The 19,560-nt window shown below is 31.6% G+C and overlaps 1 protein-coding gene across 1 annotated transcript; it reads left to right on the forward strand.

Moving 5' to 3' along the window:
- Positions 1 to 9,635: 9,635 nt before the first annotated feature.
- Positions 9,636 to 19,259, forward strand: NTS (neurotensin; the record flags this gene model as incomplete). Its single annotated transcript, XM_081311597.1, has 4 exons — positions 9,636 to 9,708; positions 11,913 to 11,974; positions 15,849 to 16,073; positions 18,977 to 19,259. 4 exons carry the CDS (start codon positions 9,636 to 9,638, stop codon positions 19,127 to 19,129), a joined length of 513 nt encoding a protein of 170 aa, XP_081167723.1. The 3' UTR covers positions 19,130 to 19,259.
- Between the last annotated feature and the right edge of the window lie 301 nt (positions 19,260 to 19,560).

Consider the following 19,560-nt stretch of genomic DNA (forward strand, 5'->3'; position numbering starts at 1 on the left):
CAAGAGCTTTGTAATGTTGTGAACAACCAATAAAAAAAAGTGCTATCTCATTGTGATTTTGATTTTCCTGATGATTTGTGATGGTTGGTAGAATTCAATAGCAAACTATCAGGTTCTGGGCTTTTCTTTGTTGGGAGATTTTTTTTTTTTTTAGTATTGATTCAATTTAATTAATCATTATTTGTACAAATGTTTTATTTCTTTCTCTTTAGTCTTTGTAGGTTTTTGTATTCCTAGGAATTTGTCCATTTCTCCTAGGCTCTCTAATTTTTTGACGTATCATTGTTCATAGTAGTATAATGTCCTCTGTATTACTGCAGGATCATTTATGACTCCTTTTTATTTCATTTTAGTATCTGAATCGTCTCTTTTTTTTTTGCCCTTAAACTCATTACAAGTTTGTTGATTTGTTTGTGTATATTTTAAAAAAATATTTTCTATTTTTCTAGTCTTTATTCCATTTATTTCTGCTCTGATCTTTTTTTTTATCTTTCTTTCCTTCTGCTAGTTTTGAGCTTAGTTTGCTCTTTTTCTCTGTTTTGTGTGGTATAATGTTAAGTTGATTATTTGGGATCTTCCTTTTTTTGATCTAACTGTGTATTGCTATGTTTTACACTTAGAAATGCTTTTCCTGTATGTCATAAGATTCCTTAGCCTTTGTCTTCATTTTTGTTAATCTCAATATTTTACAAATTTCTTTTTAAAATGACTTCTTTGGTCCATTTATTGTTAAATAGCATGTTATTTAATTAGCATGCAATTTTTTATTTTCCAAAATTTCTCCTATTATTGATTTCTAGTTTCATAAAATTGTGGCTAGAAAATATCTTTGATATTATTTCAATCTGGAAGATATTCTTAAATGAATGATAATGAAAATGCAACTTAGAAATTCCAGTTGAAAACAACTATAACTATGATCTGGTAGAAATTTATTGATGTAAAGGTTAATATTGAATAAAAAGAAAAGGTTTGTAATCCATGTTCTAAGTCTAACCTAAAGAAGAAGAAGAAAGAACAATAATTTCAATCAAAAACATTGAGGAGATAAATAATAATGATAAGAGTGAAACCAATAAAATAGATAAGAAATGATGGAGAAAATGAAGAAATACAAAAGTTGTTATTTTGAAAAGATGAATAAAACTGATATATTCCTAGCAAAATTGATCAAGAAAATAAAAGGAAAACATAACAATATCATCAATAAAAAGAGAATGTTCTCTAAGTCCTACAGAATTGCAGAAAATTTAAAAATATAAACAAATGCATGTTAACAAGTTTGGTTAACTTAACTAACATAAGGAAATCATTAATAAACACTAATCACTCCAATAATGAATACTTACTGAGACAGCATCTCAAACTGGTAATTGTGACTAAATTGTCAAAATTAGTAGAGATTTTCATAGAATGGTCACACTGAAATACAAGTATTAAGATGTATGAGTTTTAACATTTTTAAACTTTTAAACTATTCATCTTTTAAACTATTCATTACTCGTGTCTTAAGTAATTTGTGGCATACCTTTACAACTTGTTTACCAACAAGGACAAAAACCATTCTCTAATTCTCCCCCCAAAACTAAAAGATCTTATGTTCCAGGTTTCTGTTTCTTTTTTTTTTTTTTATTAGTTGCTCATGACAATACAATGATCTTGACATATCATACATTTGATTCAAATGGGGTATGAATTCTCATTTTTCCAAGTGTACAGGTTGCAGAATCACACTGGTTATATGGCCACGTATATACATACATCAATACTAGTGTACATGGAGAAAGAACATCTAAAGTTTAGTAGCAAGGAGAGGGCCATCTTAAATCAGACTAAAGTGGGACTTGTTGCCTGCCTGGGTCTTATAAGTTTCTGAGTATGATTCTGTGACTTATAAACATGTTCTTCTGATTTCATAGCCAAAGAGGACAAAGAAGAAAGGAGATAATGAAGTAAAAGGTTATCTTAGATACATGATACAGAGGCCAAAAGACCTTTGTTTACTGGAAGATAGACAGCAACAGAACTTTTATGCCAAAAGCAAGATATTGCCTAGAATAAATACAACAAAGACAGACTTGTCCTAAAGGAAAGCCCCTTTTATGGTGACTAATACTTTTTGGATGTGTTCTAACTTGTTGTAAGAATGCTAGGTTAATACTACAAAAACTCACAAAGGATAAATTAAATTCTCAAAATAACGTTCTTCCCTTGGGAAGAGATGTGAGATCAGACCTATGCAGTCAGAATCAATCTGATTTAGAGTTGGGAGGTGAAGGAAATTTATAACTCACTTAAATTATGTGGACTATGTTTCTTTCTCTGGAATATGAAAGTATCAGACTAGTTTCATTAATTTCTTTTTAGTTTTAGTACCCTAGAAATAAATGGATTATAGCATTAAAAATGTAGACTAAGTCAAGAGTTCCTGTCTGCTCTTTCCATCCTGTACATACTAGTGCCTCCACCTAGAGTACAAACTGAGAAATGTTCTCCTTCCCAGGCCACAAGCTTCCAGTCCCCTTGGACAGCAACCTCACTCTCTTGCTGATTATTCTTTCCACACTTTCTAATATTGCACCTCAGTTAAAACAATACAGCCATACAGAGGCCACGTAGATTCCCCATAGTCCATATAATAAAAAGGATTCTTATGAATGATCTTCATATTTATTTAAGATGTATAACACACTAAGCCTGCAAAGGGAGAAAAACATTGTTTAAATGATAAATTAGAATAAAAATCATGTCTGAGTTTTTACTAAATGTACTTTTAAGTTAAAAGTACTAGCCTTTTTTGATATAATCTTTCTGGCAACATATTAATATAATCTTTTTTTGAATTGCTAATTGGATATGGTATTAATGTCAAAGATTAGCTGTTGCTTTGAAATGAATGTATTTTCAGTCCCATCCACTCAACATAACAAGTCCACTTTTCCTTTTCAACTCTCTAATCTCTCTTTTTAAAAATATATACATTGGGAATATAATCCTGTGAACACTGTGTGCTATTGTACATGAAGTCAAATTAAGCTGGCATAGGGCCTATCATACTGTTATAAAGCAGCTTTCAATAAATGAATTTCAGGGTGAAGAGTTAGATTATTCTTAGGTCTGTTATAGTAGTTCTTTCTAGGCTGAAAATGCCATCCTGCTCTCTTCACCATCTCTGAGAGCTTGCTGGTACTATTCTTTCTGTACAAATCGGAAGCACTGACATTGCTGTTAACATGATCATACATCCACTTACTCTCAATGACATCTCATGAAATGTCAATTGCAGTTTAAAACAATATTCAAGACTCTTTGAAGGAAAGCATTCTCTCATACTGTCTCATTTGGCTAGGAATCACTTTAAAAGGAGATTTGCTTCCTGGGTTTAATAATTCACAGATTGAAGAATAAAAATATCTTTATGACAGGTGAGAGGGAGATAGCTATCCTAAAACTACTAAGAAGGACTGTATTCAATTTTTTAATTCATGCAATTATCAATATTTATTGAATACCTACTACATAGAAGCATTATGTTCTGAAAACTTAAGGAAGCAGGACAAAAAGTTACCTGCTTTTACTTATAAAATGCAAGAGTAAAAATTAATACCGTCAGAGATTCAATGGAGTAGCAATAGAGTGGATTTTAAATAGAAAGTTGTATCAGCTATTTCCCAAAAATTCTGTATAACTACTCAAACAATCAGTTACTCATAGTTAGTCATTTAAGCCTGTCTGTATGGCTGTGTTAGCCTGGGTAACCCTGCTGTAAACTCAAGGATGTCTGCCTTACTGTGCTGGTTTGCAAGTCAGGTGGGAATGCTCTGCTTCCATAAGTTTCTACTCAGGTTGGAATAAAGTTCTTCTCCTGGCAATGGCAGAACAAGAAGGCAAGCATTATGCATCAAGCACATACACGGTCTTTGTTTTCCTTATATGTGCTGACATCCCATGGACCAAAGCAAGTCCCATAACCAAAGTCAAGGTCAAAGAGTAAGGAAATATATTCCATCCACTCCAGGAGGAGGCAGGGAAGGCATATTTGCCGAACAGTACTTGAATCAGTGTTCATTGAAGACCTCTGAGAAAAAAGCTTGACATGTTTGAAGAAAACCAAAAGGCAAATGTGCTTGAAACATAGGGACTGAAGGGGAGAATGATGGGATACGATGGCACAGAAATAGAGACTAGTGAGACAGCTGTTGTCAGGGAATGGTTCTAAGTATAAGTTAAAACCTTCAGTGTTTTAAAAAGATTGATAAGAACTTGACTACTGGGGCCACTGTGTGGCGACAACATTGAAAGGGATCAAGACTACTTTAAGGAGAGTATTTGGGTGATGTCACTGCAGCTCAGGGAAAAGATGCTGGTAACATGAAGCTGGGTGATGAAAGTGAAGTATGAGAACACAGTTGGATTTGGAATATATTTTGATAACAGATTTGCACCTCCACAGGTTCTTGATAGCTTGAAAGTGGTAGCAGGGGCTGGGGAAGAGAAAAAAACAACTGTAACTGGATCCCAGTATTGTGATATTTGCCACTTAGTAAATCCTGGTTACAATAATTGAACTAGAGGAGGGAGGGTATTTTTAGAAACTTGTTTAGATAAATCAAAAGTTTCACTGTGGACAGTAAGTAAATCCCATGACATTCCAAGTAGAGCCCCCAAGGATGGGATTAAATACACACTTTGGGTAATCAGAGACTCAAATTGGGGAATTATGAGGACAACAATAACAACAATAGGTTTTAAACTCATTGAACTCATCAAGATCACTGAGAAATGACCATCAATTAAAAAAAATAGAATAAAGAAATATAATATAAAATCACCATGTTGTAAATTCAACATTTAATATGATCTTAACAAAAAGTGCTTCACTGAGGGCTGGAGTTTAAGCTTAGTGGTAAAATGCTTATCCAGTTTGCCCAAGCCCCGGGGTTTGATCCCTAACACTGCAAACTACATAAAATGAAAATGAAACAAAAAAACCCACAAACATAAAATGTCACATTTCATTGAATCTACTATTGCTAAATGGTAGCTTAAGTATATCTGTTTAGTTTGGAGCAGTGCAGGTAAAACAGAAATAATCTTAGACTTTATAACAAATTTTAAAAATGGGGAAGTTAGAGAAATGATTTTCTTTCAAAAAATCTCATCTCATTTCTTAGTTTGGATAATTACACTAATTTTTAAACCTAAAAACATAAAAGGAGATGATTGTCAGGAACATTTTTTCCCTGTGATGCTTTTATTTTAGTCTTATGCAGAAAGGAAGCCAAGAATGATTACCTGAGCATTATCCATAGGTAGTGGGTGATGAGTTTGTGGGTGTCATTATTTTCTAAGATATGTGAAACACAGTTATGGGTGAAATAAGCAATACGGCCATATGGAATATCCTTAGTTAAATATGGTGATTCATTAACATGTGGGTCCCAAGCAGGGAATGTATTGCAATTAGAATTTAAGTTGCAAAATATTCATTGACTACAGAAATCCACTATCAATTTTTCCAAGTTAATTGTCTATGAGGATGCAAGAACAGAGACAGGAAGAACCAAAAGGAAACGAGCTGGGAATTTGTAGAGATTATAGATAAACTGTGGTTATACTTAGACTGGGAAATTGAACATTTGGTTTCCATTTACCTAAGTCTCCAAGGTCTGAATTATACACATTTAGTGTATAATATAGTATGTGTGGGTGTGGGTGTGTGCATGCACATATCTATCTGTATATCTAGAAAATGGTCTTTAATTGAAGAGAAAAATCAATTTGGTTTACAAAGAGTTTGACATCCTTGTTTGTTCAGATGAATCAGAATTGTAGCTTCAAACCAGGGATTCACTTAGAGAAATAGAGTAAACCCATAATTTATCCTAAACATTCTACTGATAAATGCACATGATCCCAGGGTGATCTTCCAAAATGATGTTTTAGAGTTGATTTTTCAAATCAGGGAGGGAAAGAGTGACCGAGAAAAAGCTGAGAAACTGGATAACTCAAAAGGCTTGTGTAAAATAAGAAGATTAATGATAACACAGGAGTTCTGAGAGATATAGATGAAAGAAATGATAAAAACTGAAACATGACCCATCAGATATCTAAAATAATTAACATTTTAATTCAGTTTAGTAGTATGTTTTGAGCATTTATGGAGTGTAAACCTTGGAAGAAATACAGTGGGTCCCTTTCTTTCAATGGTTCACCATAAACAGTATGAGCAAACTACTGATGAGCATTTAGCAGAAACTAGGTAAAGTAGAAATGGATAAAAATATTTTCAGGATTTGAACACAAAGGTTTGTTTTGAATAGAACATAAAATATATCAGCTTTATTTTTGATATGCTGGGGATTCAACTCAGGGGTGCTCTACCGCTGAGCTACAACCCCAGCCTTTGTATTTCTATTTTGGTTCAAGATCTTGCTAAGTTGCCCAGACTGGCCTCCAACTTGCAATCCTCTTGCCTCAATCCTCATCCTGAGTAGCTGGGATTATAGGTGTGCACCACTGCTCCTGATGAAGATAGTCTTTTAAAAATAAGAGATAACATCACAGAGGGATAGACAGAATGGTCAAAGGGAGACAGACCACAGATTCCAGATAGTAGAAATGCCACAGGACAAGCCGTAGACAATTTAGGTGTGTGTAAGAGGGACCAGGGAGCTCTAATGAGGTGAGTAAATCTCCAAAGATGGTGGAAGGATCACATAGAATGGAAGGAGTGCCATTCATCAAGCAATTCTGGAGCTTCCCCATCTCCAAATTAAATAAGCTTATAGATCACACCTTCTAATTTGTCAGTTCTTCAGGGATCTCAATTGATTTTTTTTAGCCAGTATTTAATAAATATCTGACAAATCACAGTAGAAACTTAGAAACCCACATACTGTAGAAATCTTGAAATCGACAAGTACCCAGATAAGTTGCATCCTCTTGAAACTAATGACCTCACACTGGAAGATAAACACAGGAAGATCTTTAAATGACAGTGCTAACATTCTTTATTATTACTTTAAAAACTTAATAAAAATTAGAAGAATTTCAGGTGAAAAGTGTTCAGAATAAAAATAGTCCAATCATCTCTACAGAAAGATGCCTAAAGTCCTGAATTCATCATTTTTAGGATACTTTTTAAATGTCAATATCCACACTAAATCTCCTTTCCTAAAAAAATAAAAAATAAAAAGAAAGAAAGAAAGAAAGAAAGAAAGAAAGAAAGAAAGAAAGAAAGAAAGAAAAGAAAATGTCTAATTGGTTGTTCTGTAGCTTGAAGATACTAGGGCTAAAAAGGAAAAGGGTGGCCTATTTTAAAAATATCTATTAGAGGTCAGATATTGTTTATCTACATCATAACTTTAACAGAAAAAATTAGGTATCTTTTTCCCCCCAAAGTAAAATTGCATATAAAATCTATTTAGTTTTTAATTATTTGTTATTAGTTAATATATATTCTCCAATTCTTTCAGATTTGTCATATACGTAAAAAAAATTTCTCACATTAACAACTAATAGTCATGTTGTGTACATAAAATGAATTTCCATCATTCCTTCTCTTTTGTTTCCTAATTAATTAGAAATAATTTTGTCAGCATTTCCCTGAGCTTCACTTAGTGAAGAATCACTTGAGGAAAATAGGAATCACACTTCCTTTTTACTATTAGACTGTTATCACACATTTTAAAAAATTATTCTTTGCATTTGCAATTCAAAAGCAGGGAGAACTAATTTAAATACTATGCAAAGCATATAATTTATGGATTTCTTCATCAAAGTGGCTTTAAGGATTCTATCAAAAAGATGCTTTAGATAATAAGGGAATAGTAAACACAGTTCTCACAACAAGTGAAAATAAAAAGGCTTTTAAACTTCCACTGTGCCCCCTAATGGTAGGAAAGAAAAAAAAAATCTAGACATAGGTTTTATGTTTCTTTTCCACTTAATTATTCTTTATAGAAAACTCCCTCCAGGTCAGTAGTTTTCAATATGTGTTTTATACAAGTTAAAATATAGAAAATAATAAAAACACTAGCTATTGTTAAATTTCAGGTCATTAAATTTTAGGAATGATTCCTTGCTATTTGAAATAATCATTAGATGTTTGGGATTAATTCCTTTTCTAAGGTTTAATATAAAAATGAAGCAGTTAATCTCATAATATATATTGTACAATATAAGTCAATTCTATGGGAATCAATCCATATCTTCTTCTCAATTATGTCTGCATTATTGTTTAAAAATCAAACAAATCAGACACTTTTAACTTTATTCACATCCCAAATAGCAGTGTTTGTTCAACTCATTCCATGGATCCTCATTATTTAGGATTTGCCTTTCAGTGATAGAAATCTCTAATGCAAGAGGAAAGCTTCATTTCAAAAGACAATTTGAACAATTTTCTTTTGATAACTCAGAGAAGGGAATAAGTATCATTTAAGTTCACCAAATACATGAAGATTCTGTCTTAGAAATGTGACTCTGGGTGGGGGAGGGTGGATATATAGAATTTTCTTCTTTCTGAAAGTACAGTATCCTTTTTTGGGGAGGGGGTAAAAGGAAGACTACATCAGGGAAATAAATTTGATGCAATGGTGAAACATAATAAGAAAAGGAATATTAAAAGAATGAGAAATAGAAGAAGGAATGAATCCAAAATGAGCTGATCAATGCAAACACCAAAAGAATAAAGAATCAGAAAAAAATATTAATAATAGTGATACACATTTCCACCTTCTAACACATGAACAATTTATAGCTTCATTTTATAGACATGAAATTGGTTTTCTACAACATTGAACCACAAGTCAGCATATATAATTCATCCATTATCTCAGTTACTTGTAATAAAAACTTTACAGTTTAACAGGAAATCATTTCTATTCCTTGGAGCCACTATTCTTTCTTCTTTACTGATTTTCTTCCTTTTCTCTAACCTCTTTGACTTAATCTCTATATTATAATTGATTCTCTGATGATCTTCCTTTCTCTTTTAGCCTGTACTATCTAAAACTTATATTCATTTTGAAACCACGAAACATTTGCTCAGAAGTTTAGGCTAGACAAAAAATACTCTAATTCTTTTAGAAACTTCCAAACCAAAGAAACCCTTGATTTCCTGCATTCATCCTGGACACATTACTTAAATACTAGAAATAATAGACTTTATGTTTCACAAAATCAGAATGACAAATTCCTGGAGTGGGAACATGAAAGAAAATGGGGAGGGGGTGGGAGAAGGGGTGCTAGGGTTCTTTTCCAGGATGCTGTATATGGCAGTGCTTTTGGATGACTCCTTGTGTGCGTCAGAAATCCGGAGCAATAGCAGCAATTAGGGAATATCGTCACTTACAGTCAAGGTTCAGAAGTGGGGAAGAGATGAGGGACAAAGGAAAAAGGGAGGGGGAAGTGGGGGGGGAGAAAGAGAGGGATAGAAATGAGGACAGGAACACCCCTAATCCCTGTACAGTCATGACATCATCCTCCTGCTTAAATATATATAGGGAATGGCCAGAGCATCTCTTACAGTTCTCTCACTTTCAGAGTCAGCTGAAGGCTAGAGAAAGCTCCACAGAAAGCCTTTCAGTGTCTGACTTCTGTGGACTTGGCTTGAGAGAAGGCTGAGAGAGATGATGGCAGGCATGAAAATCCACCTGGTGTGCATGATACTCCTGGCTTGCAGCTCCTGGAGTCTGTGCTCAGGTAAGCCGAACAGCATTTCACAAACCCTTCAGTGATTTCTTTGCAATGTGTTGCTACTTATGTTAATGTATCCAGGGAGAAGAGTTTTTCCTCTTTATTCAGGATTTGCCTTTTCGTTAATAGAAACTGTGAATATCATCTTATTCTGTCTTTCTGTGTATAAGAAAAGAGATTTATTTTTCCCTTTTTAAAATCTGCAAAGCAATAAAAAAGATTTAAGGTAACACTGCATGCCCCCTCTGTCATACAATGATGAGAGAAAAACAAACAAATGAACAAAACTTTGAATTAGGTTGGGCATTATATAATGAGAAGTACAGGGAAAGTGACTGTCGATGTGCAAGCTCGTCATTAAAACTCATTCCATTCAAAATGCTTTATTCTGATCATCAGAAATTCTCCTGGAAAGCGGTGGCTTCCCCTCACTTATCTTTGTAATTGACTTCAAATAATTTTTTTAAAAAATTCACTGTGTTAGGCTAAAACAAAATAAAATTTGATGAATAAGTAAATAGAGCATTATTTGCAAAAAATATTTCTAGAAAATATAAAATCCTCCAAGTCCTTTATAAAAAATATATTTTTTGGTATATTTATATGATACAGCATGCTATTCATATAATTGATTTTAATTGCATGTCATTTAAGTTGATGCAAAACATAATTGGAAAATTGGTATTCTAATGTTAATGGAAATATTTAGTTTTAGAGTGTTTTACATATGACAGTTAAGTAGAAGGCATATATTATCAAATATTTATAAATAACACATCTTGAGAATAAGTTTTAAATTTAACATGAAATATTATAATGATTACAATATGCTTCAGCTGATGCTTGAAAAATAATTGAATAATCACATCAAAGTGAAAAGGAGAAAAATACATTAAAATCATTTAACCTGCTTTTATAGCTTTGATACCTCATATGTAACATTGATGTTAATTCAAACTCATGATTTTTAAGCATAAAATTAATATCTATTAGAACATAAAATATAATTTATACAAAGTTTTTCTTTGTTAATAATTAAAAAAGAATCTTGCAAAATTTTATGAGGAAAATACCAACTTTTCTACAATTGTGATTTTATCTAACACATGAGATTAAAGGTATAATTAGACTATGTAGAAAAAAATTAATTGAACATTGTGTCTATTAACTTGAAGTTGCTTGCTGTGATAAACCTAAATTTACAGGGGTTTGGGGAACAGTGTTCATAAATGAATATAGAATTTGTCTTTCCTTTTCAAAAGCATATTGCATCTTTAATAAATTGAGTTAAAAGTTCTCTGGTATAATTTAGTTCCTAGATATGAGTTTTAAGAATGGATTCTCTAAGTGTGATACTTACTTTTTATAAAAGTACGGCATAAAAGGAAGATAGAGCCACTTTTAATATCTGCTTTGTTTTAATCACAAAGGCCACTAAGTATGAACTGTCATGTTACTATGGTGTTCTACAACTTGTTATTATTAATTTTAGAGTTTTCAAAGTTTCTCTTTTCCATAGTATGTTCATAAATGGAAACTTGGGATATTCTAAAAAATTCAGATTCATTTTCAACACTACTTTACATATGTTGATGGACAGATCCACTTTTCCTTACTTATCTTGATAAGATTGTAAAGTAATCATAATTCAAATTCTTGTTTAAAGTAGAAAACAATTCTTTCAAGGAGTGTTTTGTAAAATGACATCTCATGTGAAATAAATCTCATTATCTTTTCTATCCTAAAGTTATCAGTCATCAATTCCCTTTGGTTTTGTGTTGAAAAAGTCTCTTCTACTCATATTTTCATTATGTTGATTATGAAATATCAATATACATACTTTCCATATGTGTGAACTATTGCTGGTAAAAATAAGCTACTCCAGCATATTTAATGAAATCCATGTTATAATAAATCCATACATGAAATCCATGTATGTTATACCATACAATAAAAAATGTTACTGTGATTCAGAGATTAAATAGCTACAAATCACAAATAATCATGGCTTATTTTCTTAGAAGTGCTTCCATTCTTCTAGTCTCCTGCTAGCCTAAAATTAAATTATCATTCATTTATTCTGAATATATTTTTAAAGAAAATAAATGCATAAAAGACACTAAGCCTCTAAGACTTTAAAATATGTAGGTTAAGTTATAATCATATAGTGCGTGATTACATAGTAAACATGTGGTTTTGATTTTTCTCAGATTCTGAAGAGGAAATGAAAGCATTAGAAGCAGATTTATTGACCAATATACATACATCAAAGGTAACTTTCTTTTCTTTAACTTGAGGGTGAAGAATATATAAATTTTCACTGTACATATGGTGTCCTTTTCTTATAGTAATAACTTCCCATCAAGAATGAAAAGTTCCTTGGGAGGCATTTCCTTTTGGGGTAAACTTTGAGTTCTAAGGAGATAAGGGTGTTAATGTGACAGGGAAAGAAACTACAGTAACTCAATCAGAATTATGCAACTTTTACTAAGTAGCCACATATGATTTATGTGGTCATGTAAATGTATTTAAAGAAACTGACTTCCATCCTTAGTGCAACATGTATGATGAAAGGTATATTGGCCTCTAGTGTAGCACTTAAATGAACTTTTCACCTTTTTTATTACATTGTAGAAAATAAAATAGGTTTCCTAAATTGAAAATGACAGAGTATGACAACCTGTGAAGAAAATGTGCTAAAGAGGAAATAGTACTAGACAGGCAAACAGTAGTCTTGAGGTTTACTCCTGAAATTATGACTTACAAACTATTTGATCTTAAACAGTTCAGTTAAGTAGCCTGGCTTTTCCTTTGTTTCCTTTTTATTAAATGCAGTGATTGAAGCTTACGATCATCTAGAAATTTATAGTTCTGTAATGTTTTCAAAAGTTATAAGCTGTACTCTTTATTGTATAGCAACATTTAAATTGTCCCTGTAATAAAAGAATTATCTGTACCTGATAATTGTTTTTATTAAACCAAGTAAAACCTTGTATCCTGAGTCTTATTAATCCTTTCTTGGGATGTTAAAAGCAAATTTTCTAGTTCTCAACCTTTACCTAGAAAGAAAAAAAAAAACTCAACTAGAATATGTCTGATAATCATGCTACCATACTACATTGATAACTCAAGAGTTAGTCAATCAATGGGTATCTAAATATGTGGTCAGGGCATAGGTTTCCAATCGAAAGATTTCTTCTGTAGGAAAAATTTCCAGCTGAGGCAATCACTTGGTACCATGATAATTATAGCACTGCTGTACCAAAGTTGAAGAGACTATAACCATGATGGTATCAAGTTAATGATTTACTAACTCAAGTATTTAACCTTATGATAATAGACCCTTTGCTACCATTTATTCAGAATCACAGTAGCTTTATGCTTTCTCCTACATAAAAGTAGGACAATAATTGAAATCATTAGTCTGTTTTGAAAAAATAGATTAGATTTCAATGCCTGGTGAAATGTTATAGATTTTATTTCTCAAATTTCAAGTCTACATTAGCACAGAAAGGTCCTAAATAATCCCCCCAAATATGATATAGTTTGGGGAGTGGGAGCTATTGAACCTATGTGACAGTAGAGTTGTGATTATTTTTCTGACCAAGATATTATAAAGATAAACTAATCCTAGTATATGGACTGATTTATTTTTTTTTCTCTTAAGAGAAATGAACTGTAAACATATAGGATGAATAATTTTTCCCATTTCTCTCTTAAATTCATTAAGTGGAAAAAAGTTGAACTTCAATGCCTCTTTTTAATCAAGAGATAGAGTCTAAGATAAGTAGGTCACAGAATTTTAATTGTTCCAATTTCATTGCTTATTTCTTAATTTTATAAAATCATTTTATCATTCATTTATCTGTTATCCAATCATTTATGTTGTGTTTATTGTACTTTGCAAGTGAGAACTCTAGATTTACAACCATTTTAAACAAATTGCTACATTTAAACATTGGATAAAAATAGTATTTGATGTTGGTATGAATACAACTCTATTATTAAATTCTCTAGAAAGCTTTAGTTTTCCTTTTTTCTACTTCATAGGGAAGATAAGTGAGAAATTTCAATTTTATAGTAAAGTTGTTTAGATATTGGAATATCATTGCTGAAATATATCTAGACAACAGAAAGTGAAGAGAGACTCTAATGGAAAAGAAATGGAATGTAGAGAAGAATTTTTTTCTTCTCATAAACAATTGTCTTTATTATGAATGCTAGTGTTTTGATATAGTCTTATTAAGAAAGAGAACCTGATACAGTATATCTTTAGACTATCAAAAAGCTAATTGAATATTCTAATTTTCTGTGATCAAACTCAATGCCCTTCATATAGAAGGTGTAATGCAGGATTTGTTAATAAACTCATATTTTATATCCAAATGAAACTCCATGACAGACAAATAACTTTGATTATTTTCAATTTGGTGAAGTCTTTCAATTTATACATCTGCTCGGTTCATCTGAGTTCAGTGAATAACAGGTAGTGACAGTTCGTCATACCACTTAGGTCACATTTAATACAGGAAAGAAATTTGAGAAGCATCATGAGCAATATTAGAAAGTTAGACCTTTGTAGTTCAAACCTTCTACAAATATGTTTCCAAATACATGTCCCTTGGTTGTCCTTTGGTCAAGATGGTTCTTCCTGCTGTGCTTCCTCAGTGGGACAGGGGCTTGGTGACTTTTTACTTTATGTATTCTGATTAGTAATAGATATTTGCTTAATGACATCTTTCCAGATTTATAAAAGCAAGTTCGTCTATGTGTTTTCATGGTAATTTGTTTTTCTTCATATTTAATCAAAAACTATATTTGGCTGTAGTATGTGAAGAAAGGTTATAACTATATCTACATTCATTATGTAAAACTGTGGATGTGTAACCGATGTGATTCTGTAATCTGTATATGGGGTAAAATTGGGAGTTCATAACCAACTTGAATCTAATGTATGAAACATGATATGTCAAGAGCTTTGTAATGTTTTGAACAACCAATAAAAAAAAATAGATCTACATTCAGATTTCCCCATAGCTAACTGTTTAAAAGTATTTGAACTGCTACTGTCGTTGTATGCTACTTACTCATTTGCATCCGATTCAGTTTTTTAACACTGCCTTCTATTCTGGTGGGTTTCATGTTTATTGCTATTCTATTAATCTATCCCATTGACTACTCAGCTTTAAATTGCATTTTAATATTGGGTATGGTAAGACTTTCCTTATTACTATTTAATTTTTCTAAATCTTCTTGGTTATTCTTGACACAGTCATCCTTTGAATTTACCTTCTTTTGCCAAATCCTCATACAACTTCTAGTCTCCCCACATTTTTTTCCAGTTGAGACATTGATTTGCAAATTGCATTATATTTGGATAGTAATTCAGAGAAAATGGTTACCTGATATTGTTATCAAGCCTGTCCATCATGTCTTTGTCATCATTTAAATCTATAGCTTTTATAAGTCCTTCACGAAAAGTTTACACTTTCCTTTATCTGTGCTCTTACACATTTTTGCTAATTTTTAATTAATTTGTAATAGGTTCCCTGTTTCTTTATATGTTTCCTTATTGGTTACTCTTGACATTGAAGAACAGCTGATTATATTAATTATGGTTTCAGACAAAATGTTATTAGAAAAAAAAGACAATTTCAGAAAATATTAAAATTTGCAAATAACTTGGTCAGTTGTGGTTCTGGCCATGACAACTATTAATGTGTGAAATATTCAATGACCTCACATTATTGTAATTGTCAAAATTTATTAATAAAAATTTATTCCATGCTTCCTTTCACATTAAGCTGAAATGTAACAGAGAATAGTATTTTTGAATTTTGAATTTTTTCATCTGATTATATACACACATATTTATAGATTTCTACTGTTATTTTCATTTTCTTTCTTAATTTGCTCTGTGTGTATCTGCATCTGTATGTGTGTATAACTTCATCCCATTCTATTACATAGGTAATATGAGGTACTAGCACCATGCAACTTTGTGACATGAAGGTACTCAATTGATAGTACTGTATTTATTAGAGTAACTATTAGACTCTAAAGTATAATTGTGTAACACAACAGAAGTTCATGTATTTATTTGTATAAGTTTGATTTCAATGTCTTTTCTTTTTTCTATGTTTCAGATCAGTAAAGCAAGTGTTCCTTCATGGAAAATGACCCTGCTAAATGTTTGCAGTTTTATAAATAACTTGAATGGCCAAACTGAGGAAACAGGAGAGGTTCATGAGGAAGAGCTTGTTACAAGAAGGAAACTCCCTGTTGTTCTAGATGGCTTTAGCCTGGAAGCAATGCTGACAATCTACCAGCTCCAAAAAATCTGTCACAGCCGAGCCTTTCAACACTGGGAGGTAAAATGAAAACAAAATATGAGTATAATTATATTTATACTAGTTAGATTTCATTTGTATTGATTTTTATATCCTGGCCAGATCATAACTGGAAGACTTAACAAATGTTAAAGAAGAATAAACCATGTGTTGAGGTCAACATTGTTTCAGATCTTCAAAGTGTCCTTCAAATATTTGGAGTTTAGCAAAACAGTTTTTCTTCAATCTTAAAAAGAAAGATATATCTTTAGGCAGATTTGATCCATATGCTTTTACTGTGCTTAAATGGAAGGCATACTTAGGCAATCTTTGTTGGTGGTGGTATTGGTGGCATGTCTAAGAAATTTAAGAAACTCAAAATGTTTTCTTAAAAACACATGTATGTGTATTTATCTATAAACAAACACTGAACACAAAAAGTGTCCAAATAAAATGGGAATAAAGACACAAAATGTTCCTTTTGAATATATTAGTCAAATAAAAATATATTTGCATAAGTAAAAGTATAAAATCAGGATCTGTATCTCTTTTATTCCAGTTTTATTTGGAACTCCCAGGTTTGTCTGTTCATAAGGGGTTTGGGGAGCTTTTGTATTTGAATATGTTAGGTAAATAAATTTGTTTAGTTTATAAAAATATATATAAAATAGGAATCTATATCTGCATCATTCTGGTTTCAAGAAACATTATGGTCTGTGCTTATTTATAGATAAACACATGTGACTTTGTATGTGTATCTATCTTCCTATTATAATTGAGTGGTGGATTTCAGGTATTCTGAGCAGCTGAATTTGGTCTATCACAGACAAAATAGCCAATTGCCATAATACAGATTTAAAACAAAGGACTAGACTGGTGACTTCCTGACTTTGGTTTACAAATATTAATTTGTTTGCAAAATTTTAAAAGTGCTTTAATAATGAAATTTGACTTGTATTTAGTTAATGTCCAGAGATAGCCATTTAGAACCAGAAGATAGTTTGAAAGTAACTTAAACTTCTTTCTTGGGTTTGCATAATCTAAATGTATAGCATTAAATTTGTGAAGGAACAGAGTAATAAAACTAGTCAAAACATTCTACATTCATCAAAGTTATGTTCATCCATATTTCAGTGTAGCTGCCAATTAAATATTCTGAAATAATTTCAAGAATTTTTTTTTCTTTGGACAGGCAACTTAAATGCCAACATTTAAGCTACCATCACTTAGGTATAACCACAATTATCTTCAGTTCCCTACATATTAATTCTAGTTCCACCCCTTCTCTCCTACTGAATAAATAAGCAAACATGAGCACATTAAAGGAAAAATTATTTGTAAAATTTAATAGTTTGACAATTATTAAAGATAATGTTTTGGAGCTTGGATTGTAGCTCAGTGGTAGAGGGCTTACCTAGCACATATGAGGCCCTGGGTTTGATCCTCAGCACCACATAAAGATAAATAAATAAAATAAAGGTATTGTATCCATCTACAACAACAAATTTTTAAAAAGATAATGTATTGCAACACACTTTATGATTTTTTGACCGAATTGATATAAGTTGCTGTAAAAGATAAATTAGAGTTTTGGAAACATGAAAAAAATATTGAGGTTAAAGAAGAGAAGAGATAAATATATGCTTTTAAAAAAGGAATATTTAACAATTTTCTCAACAGGAGAAACATTTTTTTCAGATTAACCTCCATGAAAAATTTGCTTAATGTTTTATGTACTGAGTTTACACCAACACGGAAGATCTTAGGGTGCCTTCCTTGCTGTTATAACTAACTTGTGACTGTGTGCCATGGAGATGCCTGCAGGAAGGGCAAATACAAGCAGAATAGCTAGTGTTTATTCTAACCAGTAAACAAAAAGATGCTTTCCAGATGAAAAGCCAAAAAGATTAGTTTTAATTTTACTTGCTGTACTATTCATTCTTTAATTTTAATTCTGGCTAAATAGTTTATTCTTCAAAATATTGTTTAGGTCAATAAAACTTGAAAATACAAATCTAAACATGGGGAAATGTCAATTATATGTTATTTATCCAGAAAAAAAACCCTGAATAAACTATTATGCAGACAAGTCAGTGCACATAAGATTGGAACTTTTGCTATTTTAAATGTTTGAGTGATTTAAAAATAAAATTATAATGTCATTCTGAGTATAGTACAAGTAATTACAGACTATGCACAGAGAAACCAAAGATTAAGGAACTAGATTATCTGACAGTAGCTGGTTTTCCTTCTCTGAAACTGAATAGCTGTGGGTTGAAATAAAATACATGAGGATATGATGTTATGCATGTTCATTATAATTTAAATGTCAGTATTAGTTATAGTGACCTCGAAGTTTAGAAAATAACCACAACTAAAGAGATCTTAGTGAGTTAAACAGAGCTTTCCTAAATGCTGATGTATATAACAACTAAGGCAGAGCAGGCATTCTTGTATGACTAAGAAATAAAGTTTAGAATGGCCTTCAAGTCACCTTGGAAATTGACTTAATTGAATATAAAATCCTGTTAACTTTTCAGTTAAAGTTGATTTACCAGATTCAAAACTATTTTTGTTGTGACAAATGATGTGTTTCATACGATTTTGGTCTCCTCATCGTAAATTCAAGCATGAAAAGTATACAAGTGTGTATTTGGTGTGTTCTCTTCTCTGGAGAGATTAGTGTTAGACCTCTAAATGTACAGAGATTTTTACAGAGATCTCCTGTGTTTACAGCCCAATAAACTAGGAAGGACACTGAACAGAGAATCAGAAAGATCAGGTTAGGTCCCATCTCGGGCATTTGACAGTCATATATCCTTTATTAAAACAATTTCTTTGATGTTACATGTTTTGCTCCAGACAGAAAATAGGATAAAATATACAAAAATGCTCTAAAATAGAGATTTTGTGCATATAAGTTTCATTTATGTCCTATTTTTCAGATAATTCAGGAAGACATTCTTGATAATGGAAATGAAAAAAATGAGAAGGAAGAAGTCATAAAGAGAAAAATTCCTTACATTCTTAAAAGGCAACTGTATGAGAATAAACCAAGAAGACCCTACATACTTAAAAGGGGTTCTTACTACTACTGAGGAGATATACATTTTCTTTACATTTGATTGTGATTTATCATCCTTGTTTGAATACTAATTATATATGTGTGAAAATGTGACAAAATATGCTTATTTTGATTCTTCCACAATTGTGGTTTTTTGGGTGTGATTTTTCTGCATACATATAAATTGGACTAAATGTTTTCAAATAAATCTACATCTTGAGCATGATGTGTTATGTATAATTGGAATAAACAGTTATCACGTTACATATAGCATGTTTTGTAGTTTTGCAAAACACATTATGGGTTGTTTAAACAGTCAAAATGTTTGACATTTTATGTGAAATTATGAGAAATTCTAACAAAGTAGGACAGCATAGGACAGCAAAGTCTAGCCTATATTATCATTAATACAAAACAAAGTAATGGCACATCTTCTGTTATTTGACTGAGTATTTTATCAAATTG

Source organism: Spermophilus citellus (genome assembly GCF_964194105.1).
Source record: "Spermophilus citellus genome assembly, chromosome: 10".
NCBI classification, from domain to species: domain Eukaryota; kingdom Metazoa; phylum Chordata; class Mammalia; order Rodentia; family Sciuridae; genus Spermophilus; species Spermophilus citellus.